Source organism: Nelumbo nucifera, chromosome 3, assembly GCF_055504915.1.
Source record: "Nelumbo nucifera cultivar China Antique chromosome 3, China Antique-T2T, whole genome shotgun sequence".
In the NCBI taxonomy this organism is placed as follows: Eukaryota; Viridiplantae; Streptophyta; class Magnoliopsida; order Proteales; family Nelumbonaceae; genus Nelumbo; species Nelumbo nucifera.
Genome location: NC_142651.1, coordinates 21,941,996 through 21,954,130, shown reverse-complemented (window position 1 = coordinate 21,954,130; position 12,135 = coordinate 21,941,996). Strand labels below are relative to the sequence as shown.

The 12,135-nt window shown below is 37.7% G+C and overlaps 1 protein-coding gene across 4 annotated transcripts; it reads left to right on the top strand.

Moving 5' to 3' along the window:
- The first annotated feature begins 4,580 nt into the window (after positions 1-4,580).
- On the top strand, positions 4,581-12,135 carry LOC104601411 (uncharacterized). 4 transcript variants are annotated; one of them, XM_010264732.3, is made up of 13 exons: positions 4,583-5,123; positions 5,209-5,306; positions 5,404-5,490; positions 5,591-5,759; positions 5,863-6,510; positions 6,930-7,072; positions 7,167-7,361; positions 7,445-7,535; positions 7,620-7,788; positions 8,308-8,418; positions 8,503-8,596; positions 9,898-10,007; positions 11,797-12,135. In XM_010264732.3, exons 1-13 carry the CDS (start codon positions 4,899-4,901, stop codon positions 11,811-11,813), a joined length of 2,157 nt encoding a protein of 718 aa, XP_010263034.1. In that variant the 5' UTR covers positions 4,583-4,898; the 3' UTR covers positions 11,814-12,135. The 4 variants fall into 4 exon arrangements, with proteins under 4 accessions (XP_010263043.1, XP_010263034.1, XP_010263024.1 ...); XM_010264722.3 differs by having other exon boundaries at positions 11,794-12,135; XM_088899572.1 differs by having other exon boundaries at positions 5,578-5,759; positions 11,794-12,135.

Genomic DNA, 12,135 nt, shown 5'->3' with positions numbered 1-12,135 from the left:
TACTGACAGCCTATAAGCTTTATATTTCATAAAAATCCAGAGTGTCCAAATTGACAGCCAGTTTCAGCCTCTTTGAATAGCTTATCCAGACAGCTCTCAAAGCAATTGAACGAATTTAACTGAATTTTCAGCTCAGCCCTTCCAAACAGGCCCTTAAATTTGGACATACTGACCTGGTAGCCCTTGCTTAATGGCCCTGATGATGCCAGCCTATTTATATATAGACTTTTTTTTTTCTTAAATAAATTTTTATATATAGACTTTAAAACTAAGCAGGATACCCTGCTAGTCCTATATATATGATTCTAGGGATGATGCTTATGCCGAGGTTTGGAGTGCTTATTTGAAAAACAAGTGCTTAATTGACCTACCCAAACTTCATTTAGAGGCCATCTTGTGAGCTGCACCATCAATTGACCTACTAATAAACCTGAAGGTCACGGAGAAATCAAAGAGGGAGTACAGATCCTGCAACAGAGTCCAGACTACAGGAGAGCAAGGATAAGATTTCTGATTTAACACAGTAACCAAATTAAGAGAGTCGTTCTTTATACTTAGAAAAGATAAACCCAATTCTTTAGCAGTACAACAACATTCCAAAATAGCTATCGATTCAACATATTCAGCAGAAACACCTCTACAACCTCCACATTTAGCAACCAAAAAAGACCTAGAAACATCAACAATCCAAAAGCCAAATTCATTGGATTTAGAGGAACACAAACTCCCATCTGTTCTAGCTTTACAACACAGAGGGTTTAAACTAGAAACCAAAAAGTTTTTTTTTTTTTTTTACAGCTGGGGCATCATTCGGAGAAGAATCCATTGATTCTTGGTGGGAAGCTTTCCACACTTGCCTCACCCGTCTGTTCACATGAAATAATGAAACATACGGATTATGTTGGATATCTTCAAAAATGAAGCCATTTCTTGCCTTCCAAATAGACCACAATATAATAACAGATAATTCAAAAGCATAATCATGGCATTTAGTAAGCAAATCCTTCTGATTCGACCACCAAGACCACCATTTTGCAAAAGAACCAAAGGACTCAAAATTTGAACAAACAACACTCAGGGAACTTCCAAACCATGTTGCCCTCACATGGTCACACAACAAGAGAGCATGCAGTATGCTCCTCCTCTCTCTGACATAAGGTACAGATTGCATTATTTAAAATTTTTCTTCTCAAAAGTACTTGCTTTGCTGCTATACTATTATACCAACATTTCCATATGAAATGTTTTAACTTTGGAGGGACCTTTTAAAGCCCAAGTTTTCTTCCAAAGTGAGGGGGTCAAGGTATACGAGCCAAGAGTACCAAGTTCCTCATCTTTAGATCTAACAACCCACTTGGTATGCAGATTTTGCAGAGAATCTGCCTTTGGAATTTGGGGTCCAGATCAATTTGTCTTCCCTTCCCAATCTTGGAAGGTCCATCTTACTAATAATGTTGGAAATGGCCTGATCAACAAACTCTGAATTTTCCTCATATCCCAGCAGTTTCATTGGGAGTTAATAAGATCATTGACCCTATTGACATATCCATTTCTGAGTCTAGGACCCAAAGGTTTAAAATTTGGAGACCCAGGATCCATGGATCATCCAAAATCTGAATGTTTTCCTCTTTGGCTATGCTCCAACAAGCCCCTTCCTTTAAGATGTTCTTTCCTGCTAAAAGACTTCTAAATCCCCAAGAGCACTTTAATGGGAGCAGCAATATTCCAAAAGCTCCTACGTTTCAAATACCTACCTTGCACTAATTTCACCCAAAAACTATCTTTCTCTATGCAAAACCTCCATGCTAACTCAGCCAACAAGGTCAGGTAAAACAGATGGGGGCCTCTAAAACCTAGCCCACCCAAGGATTACTTTGACACATCTTGGACCAACTAATCCAGTTCACCTTCTTTTTTGAGCTTCCCCACATAAAATATTTTTGGGTTCTTTTTAATTGATTGCAGATGGATTTTGGTATCATGAAACATGACATTGCAATAGAAGGAATGGCAGTCAGCATAGCTTTTAACAAAACCTCCTTCCCTGCAGAGGATAAAAAAGTAGTCTTCCACCCATTGGATCTGTTATCCATTTTCCCACATAAATACTTAGAAGGGTTCTCTACTTTTTTAATGCCCACGACTTGTCAGGATTTTTGAAAATTTTGGTGTAAATTTGGGCTAAAAAAGATTTCAGATTTAGAGAAATTCACTTTATGATCGAAGGCCTCCCTATACTGCTTCAGAGTGTCCATTATCGCACCTACTTCCGCAATGTTGGCTCTTGAGATAATATAGGAGTTATCTGCAAAAAAACAAATGAATAATAGCAGGACTGTTGTGATTTATCTTAATTCCAAAAATAGCCCCTACAGAGTGCTCGTGATGGAGAGCCAAAGAAAGGACTTCAAAGATGATGAGGCACAAGTATGGGGAAGAGGGATCCCCTTTATAAGCAACTAGTAGGAGACTGAGGAAGTACATTACATATCCCAACTAATGAATTTAACACCAAACCCCATTCTACCCAAAAGTATTTTTCACAAACTCCCATTCCACCCATAAATTTCTGTTTATGTTTTGTAGACTTCATAAAATGTATTAATTCATGGGAAATTAACACACTGTCAAAAATCATTCTTCTAGGAACAAAAGCATTCTGGTTTTTACTTATAATTTTTGAAAGAATGGGCTCGAGCATGTTTACCATAAGCTTGGCTATTGTTTTGGACAAAGTATTGAACAAGCTTATAGGTTGAAATTGGATTGCATCTTCAGGGTTTCTGCACTTTGGGATGAGGACTATGAAGGTCTTGTTAGTGTCTTTATGGAAGACACCATGCTGAAAAAACTCTAACACTGCCTTAACAAAGCTTGGCCCAATTATATCCCAATATTTTTGGAAAAAAAGAGTTTAGGTATCCATCCGGGCCTGGGGCCTTATGAGGATACATCTGAAATAAGGCCTCTTTTATTTATGCCTCATCTACATCTCTTTGGAGCCAATTGTTATCCTCTTGGTTAACCACTGTGTTGGCATGCCTTAGAATTTCTTGATTCACCCCTGGGTTAGAAGACCTAAATAGGCCCTCAAAACAAGTTAACTAAGATTTTACTAATCTGATCCTGACCTGAAACCCATATCCCATTGTCACCTTTTAATGAAAATATTCAATTCCTTGCTCTCCTCCTCAAAGTAGCTTGGTGAAAGAACCTAGTATTCTTATCTCCTAATTTTAGCCAATTTTGTCTTGATTTCTAGGCCCATAAAATTCTTCTATCTTCAGCTCCCTCATCTAACTGTTGCTCCATCTGCTTAACCTTTGACTAATTGAATGAGCATGCAGGACTACTTCTTTCCCAACTTAATTCCATCTGTAAAGCCTTGATTTTATCTTGAACTTTACCAAAAACTTGTTTATTCCATTTAGACAATTCTATCATAAGCTTTTTACAATTGTTTAACACCACACTCTGACCCTCCCCTTCATTATTCTACTCCCAAATTTGCTTGATTACTTTTTGACAGTCCTCATAAGTGCAATCCAAGAGAGGAATCCAAGGCTATAGAAATATGATTGAACCTCCCATAGAAAGGTGCTTGACTCTTGCTTCTTGAAACAAATCAAGCCATTCAACATTAGCTAGGGCCTAGGGCCATGTATATTCCTTCCTGCACATTTTCTTTACCTTCCCTTTTATTTGTCCAAGTGAACTCACTTGGGATTAATTTATACCCTATTTCCTTCAGAAACTTGTTTTTTGTTAGCCCAGATGTACTTGGGATTAAATGTACCATGAGCAGCAGCCATGCATATATGCATGGGATGCGCTCAGTGAGGAGCCAATCTGGATTCTCTGTCAAACACCTCTAGTCCAACATGTCTCCCACTTAGGCATCTAGTTAGCACATTGCCATATTGAATTATATATGTTCGATGCTTCACAGAAGAATTGAGATCTGCTCCTCATAGAGCACCCCTTACACCGACCTCAAAGCCACATCTCCACCCTCTACTGGAGATGTTCCCGATGTGTGGCCAGGACATACTGTGAGGCACACTCTCTGAGGAGCAGATCCGGACTCTTCACATAACATGTTCAACCCTTAACGACCTTATAAACACACAAAAAAAGGGAAAAAACCTAAAACCTAATTTCCTGATTTCCGTAGCTGGTAATCTACTACCAACAACAGAACGCTTACAATTGATTTGAAGAGATGTTCCCAATGTACGATTGTAATAACTTGTTAGAACAGTGTTGATGGCATATCTGAGCTTCCTGGTAGCTTCCTTCATGTTGGTTGTTTGATAGGCAACTTGACAAATGGCAGGTGTGGTGTAATGAGGAAGGTTGGGACCGGATCTATTCCTCACACATGGCGCCTCACACCGTGCATTGGGAAAGAATGCCTTTGAGATTGTTGTGAGGCGCCCTGTGTGAGGAGCAGATCCCAATTCGGAAGGTTGACGTTTGACGTTTCAACGTTTTAAAAGTAAAAAAAGAAATTTGATATTCCACGTCTTATACGCAGTAAGGCAGCAGATGGTCCAATTCATTTTGTTTTTAGTTTAAACTCCAAAAACCGATAACTGAAAGAAAAGGGAATGGGATATGGGATTAGGAACCCCCAAATCTGAATTCTGAAATCAATCCCCCCCAAATCAACATTGTTGTCTTGACGCCCCAGAAACTCCTCCAAAGTACAGACAGAATCAAACCCCCATCTGCTTTCCTCTTTAATTTTCCCTTCTCCCGCCAATCCACACGCATGAAAACTCTGTGATTTTTTTTTTCAAATCAAATTATCTCATAATCTCGACACAGAGAATAACCGAAACCGTTTTCCCCCCTTTCAGTTCGTTTCACTTGTCGGTTCGGTTCAACTCTGGTCAATGGCCATGGCGGTCTCCCAGACCTCTACTTCCAAACCCATAGTTTCTACCAACAGCGAGGTCAAGAAGAAGGTGGCACGGTGGGCCGGTGACCAGCAACAGCAAGAGCAACTATCATATCCTCAACCTCCCTCTTCTTCACCGTCGAAGCGCACGAAATCCCCTGGCGTTCGTCTCCTCCACGGTCGACTTTACGATTCCGAGAACGGGAAGTCTTGTCACCAGGTGAGGTCGAATTACCCAGAAATACCAGTAAGGAAGATGGTCTCGTTTCATTGATCAAATTTTGACAAGTGAAAGATGGTTGCAGTGTCGGCAGAAGACTATGGACTTCGTGGCCTCTTGCAAGAATAAAAGAGAGAACAAGCCGTGCACCATTAAGTTCTGTCACAAATGCCTCTTGAACAGGTAACAACATACATACCTACTATTGCTTATGGTTCACCGGATATTTTTTTTTTACTTCCCCACTTAACCTGGTCTACCGTCTATCTTGATATTTTAGATATGGAGAGAAGGCAGAAGAGATGGAGGTGTTGGATGAATGGAAGTGTCCCAAGTGCAGAGGCATTTGCAACTGCAGTTTCTGCATGTAAGTGTTTGTTATTTTTCCAAGGCTGAGATTCCCAAAATTGGTTTTTCCTGTTTAGTATGTCAATGCTTCTTGATGGATCGATAGTATGCTTTTGCAGGAAGAAAAGGGGCCACCAACCTACTGGGATCCTTGTGCACACAGCCAAGGCAACCGGGTTTTCTTCTGTTTCGGAAATGCTGAAAGTGAAAGGCCCTGAAAACTTGGTCTCTGAGAAGATCCTTAAAAATGTGGTTGCCTCTCCAAAGAAGCAGGACGCTGCAAACAAGGTACTGATGGTAACCCATTTCCCATGCATTGGCTGATTTAAAATTTGCTTCTGGAATTTTTGGTCTGTAAATTTGGTGATAAGCCCATACTCTTTTTTGATAGGAAACTGATGTAACTTCACCAAAAAATGTGGGGAAGGAAAATAATTTTGTTGGAAAATTTGATTTGAACTTGCAACCTACCCCTTTGACATCAGATGGTAATGAAAAGGAAATAGGGAAAAACAAACGAAAAAATATGTCACAGAATGACAGCAGTGACAATATGCATGATGAAGTCAGGGATGATGTTGCTCCTGCTGAAGAGAAGATCAGTAAGAAATCTCGAGTTTCCAAGGAAGTATCTATCACTCCAATCAAGATAGAAGGAAAAACTGGAAGTGATAGTGAAGAAAATCAGTTGCATGAGAAAAAGAATTTTCAAGTGCTGAAGTGTTATCAGGGCCCTCCACAACCTGTTGTGAAGGAAGAGAAGACAGATAAAAGAGATGTTTCATTGCCAGTTTGCAATAAGACGGAAATTGCAAATGTTGGAATTGCTGATAATGTAAGAATTAAGCCTAAGATGCTACCTGAATCTCGAAAACTCAAGAATAAAGCTAAAATATTCCACAAAGATGATGCTGATGCTGATGCTGATATCCCATTGCCTAATGGTGTTGATGTGACAACTGTAGCTGGCATTGATCTGCCTCCTGAGGATGTTGGACATGCTTTGCAGTTTCTAGAATTCTGTGCAGCTTTTGAACAGGTAAACACAAATTTGGTTTGAGAGGGAACTCATATCATATCAAACCCGTGCATGGCATTGAAATAAAAAAGATGAATTACTGACTCTAGGCAGTGAACCCAGTTAAATGACAGTTGAAGCTTGGGTTTTTACCATAAATATGTACTTGTGCACTTTTAACTGTGCTTGCTTCCAACTGCCATTTAACTTGGTGGTCTTCTAGCTATATAACAAGCAAGGCTCATATTTTGCATTGTTCTCAATTGCACCATGAAGTTATTAAGCTTTGGACTTTTCTTATTTCATTCTATGATAACTGCTTCATGCTTAGTTCAGATCAAGTTGCTTAATTTGCACTCTCAGTTCTTTTTCTTGTTTCATGTTACTATTATCTATTTCATTGCAGTTTTATCTTCTGAGTTGTTTTTATTTCTCTTTAGGTTCTTGATCTGAAGAAAGGGCAGGCTGAGTCTATTCTTCGAGAACTAATGCGTGGGCGCAGTGGGCGTGGAGGAATGTACTCTTCAATTGTTCGGTTTCACATCCAATTGCTCTCTTTGATACTTAAAGATGCAGGAGAAGAGTATGTAGTTTTCCTGAAATGATTTCATGAAGGCACAAGTTTTGCATATCATTTTAAGAGATGAGTCAATTACCTGTATTATTTTTGTTGACAGGTCCCTCTTAAGTCCAACAAGTAGTGGAGATTCTTGGTTGAAAGCTCTTGCTAAATGCATTTCTGATTCCCAGTGTGCATTGAAGTGTTTCCCTTCAGATTGTTTTGACAGAGGTGGTGATGGATATGATAAGTTAGATGCCTCGGAAAAGTTGAGAGTATTGAATTTTCTATGCGATGAAGTTCTTGAAACTGTGTAAGTGATAAGTTTCGTGGACCTACAGTCCCCCCTCTCCTCGGCAGGAATTTCATATATGATTTTGTTATTTTGCATCTCAGAGAAGTAAGGAGTTGGATTGATGAACAAAATTCAAAATTTATTGAAAGCGAGAAGGAAGCAAAGGAGAAAGTTATTGCTGCCAAGAATAAGGTAACTGCTTCTGAGAGTATATGGTATTTTTATCTTTAACAAGCATTCTTAAAGTGGTTTTCTCTTTTTATTTGTGTTAAATAGGAGAAAGGCATGAAGCAAAAGTTACGGGATGAGATAACAAAAGCTATTCTCTTGAAAAATGGTGCTCCTATTTCTATTTCTGAGCATGATGATATTGTTGCAAATATGAGAATTGAAGTAGCGAAAGCTCATTCTGAGACACTGGAAGCAATGAAGATGGTATCCAATAGTATGTACTGTTTGTTCATTGGATAATTTGTTCACTTCTTGCCCTTATTTTCATGCATAGCTAATATCTTCTAGAGTTTAACTACAGTGCAGAAACTACATCGTGCAGCAAAAACGTGAAACAATCATGTTAAAGATTTCACGTCTGCTTACCTTTTCATTGGTTTGTGACTTTGTGTCATAGATGTTAAAAAATGTTCAAGATGTCACATGTGACGCCTTAGTTTTCATTGGTTTGTGTTTTTGCTTCATGGTGCAGTTTCTGAACCATAGCATTTACCTAACTTTTATTTAGCATTTGATTTTAAAATACAAATACACATTTTAAATTGTAAACCTGCTGCATTAACCAGGAGTGGGCTGTCATGGTGTGAGCTAACTTGTCTCATTCTAACAAACTTTCTAGCAGTGGGAAATTTGTTTGGATGCTATATTTATCTGAAATGTTTTTCTAGGGTCCTCATAATTATAACAAAGTTCTCCCTGAAGAGTAATTTATTGAACCTTCTACAATTTTCAGAGAAACAAATACCAGATGCTGTTAGGACACAGCCTATTTTTTGGAATGAAAAAGGTCATGTGCTTTGGAGATTAAAAGGCTATTCTGATGAACCGAACCTTTTACTACAAGGTCTGTCAACTGCAGTTGTTAATGTTTATAGTAGTTTATGGCTTTGGGTTGCCACTTCTTTCTCTCATTTATTTTCATGTTCAGATATTGGAAACCTGGATTCTGCTGCACTTAAAGAAAAGTGGCTTGCTTATGATGATGAACAGATGAAAGTGGTTGAAAAATATATTTCTGTAAGGTAAATTTGATTGGTTTGGTTCTCACTTAGTGTTTCTCAGGTTCTTTTCAGCTTTAGGGGTACTTAAGGATGCCCTTTTTTTGCTACCAGTTAAGGATGCCTATTTACTGTAGCTTTATTGTCATGGGGAATGGGATTGCAGAAATTTGTGGATAACCAGATCTTCACTATATGCAATTAATACACTTTCCATCTTTGTATTTAATGGCTGTTAATTTTGGATGATTATCTCTAATGCTTCGGTCAATATTTTTCATTTTTCCATGAAGCTGAGTTGCATATTTGTGCTATACTGGCATACAAGTAAGATTACTTTTACACAAGCCTTAAAAGTGCAATTTGAGAGAACAGAAGAAAGGATCGTTATTTTTCAAACTTGGTTTGTTCTAACCTTGAAAAACTTGTACAGTGATCATATTATGCATTATAAACTGCATAGAATCTTGTACAATGATATTATATTAATTGTCTAGCAGATATTATTTTGTAAGAGAATTTTCTATGATTGTGTGATCGTGTTTGGTGAGGTGGTAGGGCCTGACCGCCTGAGGAACCCTGGAGTGTTATTGGTTGCTATAAGGTTTGTAGAGTGTTGTTGGCTTTAAATGCAACTAGTTTTTAGTCATTAGTATGGGTAGGAGATTTGAGTTATATCTTGAAGTGTGTTTTTGTAGCTTGTTAAGTTGCCAAAAAATGGAGTAGAAAGGTCTTCAAGTAGACAGTGAATGGTGTTTCGGTTGGATATAAGGGTTAGGCTTTTTTGAGTATGGTTTACTGTTGGTGATTTATCATCACCTTCCAATTATACTCTTCTTTGTTTCAATAACAATTTTCTTTTATTATCAAAAAAGTTATGAACTGTGTAGAATAGGAGTGCAACTTGGGTACCTGATTGAAGATTCACTGCATCAGGCGCAGGTTTTGGGCTGGGCTCATTCAAATTTTAACGAAGCCCCAACCTGAGCACACCCAAGTTGCACCCCTAGTAGAAACCTTATGATGGTCAGAATCTGAGATGTGATAATTTTCACCAAATGTTTCTGTGAGAGTTCATTTACTGTGGTGATTTTTACAAGTCCATATATACATTAAATTGTAGAATGTCTTCAAGCTACAAAATCTCATATTATGATTAATAAAACTAGATAAACATGCTTCAGTTGTTATGGATATAGATAGACTTAATGCTCTTGATGCTAGAAGACAAGAAATGTTGGATTCTATATTTTTGTATCTTTTTTTTTCCTGGTATTTTGTTGCAGTTGGATCTTTAATACATTTTTTTTCTTATTTGGTTGTAGATGCAAAAGGCTTAGGACAAAGACGAGTTCTAATGTATTTCCACCTGGCAGTGGTGAAGCCGAGCCAAAGCATGAGATTTTAGATGATTCACCATCTCTTGTAGTTGCAGGTAGTACATGATCATTTCTTTTACAAGATGGCTATATAAATGGATCTTTCCCAGCTTTTATCTTTTTAGAACTTAGTTACAATATTTAATTTTGCTAGATAAATAGAAATTGTCTTTTTCAAAGGAGTTCCTGTAGCACAGTATTAACTTAATGCTGTTGTACTTGGCTGTGGAAGAAATCTCTCCCTCAACAGCCTGTTATCCTTTTATAAATAAAATCCTCACCCTTTCTAAAACAAAGGCACCTATGACTTGTTACACTACTTTTTATCTGTTAGTTGTATGAACTTCTTAAAATGGAAAGTACATTTTTAATGCCTATTTGAGCGTCACCAAGAGTACCTTGGTTCAATAGTTCATAACAAGGGAGAGATTGAGGATGATGTCACCCAGAGAATTAGAGCAGGTTGGGAAAAATGGAGGGATGCATATGGACTTTTGTGTGATAGGAGAATACCACTTAGATTAAAAGGAAAAAATTATATAAAACAGTTGTAAGGCCAGCTATGTTGTATGGAGCAGAGTGTTGGGCAGTCAAGAAAACAATATGTTCAGAAAATGAGTGGTAGAAATGCAAATCCTAAGGTGGATGAGTGGAAAAACTAGAAAGGATAGGATCAGGAATGAAGCCATCCGTAGAAACTTAGAAGTAGCTCCAATAAGTGATAAAAAGAGAGTAGGTTAAGAATCTTGAGATGGTTTGGTTACATGCATATAAGACCACCAACAGCTTCAATTAGAAGTGATTTGTTACAAGTGGAAAGGGGCTAGAAGAGCTAGGGGTAGAAATGATTTAAGCACTGATAATTTAACAGTGGATATGGTTTTAAATAGAACGGAGTGGCGAAACAGTATTCATGTACCCGAGCCATAGTTGGGATAGGGCATGGCTGATGATGATGATTTGAATGTCACCAAGAAATAAAAAATGGCTAATAATTATGTGTAAAACCTTGTGGAAAACTCTTTCTTCTGATGAACTGCTCTACTTTAGAGTAGAATATTGCTGATAAATGGCAAATCAGTACAGGGAGATAAAAACTAAAACTAAAAGTTGAATTATGATGTAGAAAATCTATGATGGGAAAGCAGCCAACAATAGAAGAATATGGTGTTGAAGGTAAAAGAAAGGCATGCTAACTGGTGAAAATTAGGGGTGCAACTTGGGCTGGGTTAAGTTGGGTTGCGGTCAACCCAAGCTGTTGAACCCCCAACCCTAACCCTAACCCAATATCCCAACCCAAAAATTTCGGGTTGGGTTCCGGTTGGCTCGACTTCTCTATTTCTTATTTCTTGGACTCAAGGGTTGAGGTCTTTAAACTTAAATTGTTGACATACATATAAAATATGTATGTATGTATGTATGTATGTACTTACATAAAAAATATTTATAATAGTATTTATTCATACAAATATGAAGTTAGGTTCATGCTAACCTGGCCCAAGTTACAAAGAAATCCCACTAATCCAATTGTCAATTTGAAGCCCACAGCACCGGTTTTCTTCCAACTTGATGTATATGGCATTTCCTTGTTTTTACATTTGGGTAGATATTTTTACTTTTCAGTATCATGCCTTTATGTTTTGAAGTTGGGAATATTTTCCTTCTAATTTGTGAATATTCAGTCACTGAGAAAGAGTGGTCTGTTTTTGTATTGTGATTGGGATAAACTTTCTGATCATCCAAGAAGGAGATGCCTGATTTATAGAATTCTACTGTCTGGTTAACGTTGAAATCTGATTTCTTATAGTAACACTGTTTTGTATTTTCTGGTTTGTCATGAAGCAGACAGTGAAGAGGTATAAAGGACATGACGAATGGTGTATGCTTCTACTGTTACATTTTTCTAACCAACTTGCCTTGCAAAAAGTTGACCTCCCAATTTTTTATATGTAAATATGGATGTTGGCACACGATACTAAGCTGTATAACTGAAGATCAAATTGGTGGGTTTTCAGATCACTTGGTGCTTTGGGCTTCATTCAGAATATTGTCCTAATTGAATCAAATTTTTCATTTTTTTTGGTGGAAAAACAAATTCCAATTCAAATGCAAATTAGATTCTTGTTCCTCTTTCATGCTGTAATAACTTTTGTACTTCAATGCTCAATTTGTTTGCAGTGCAAA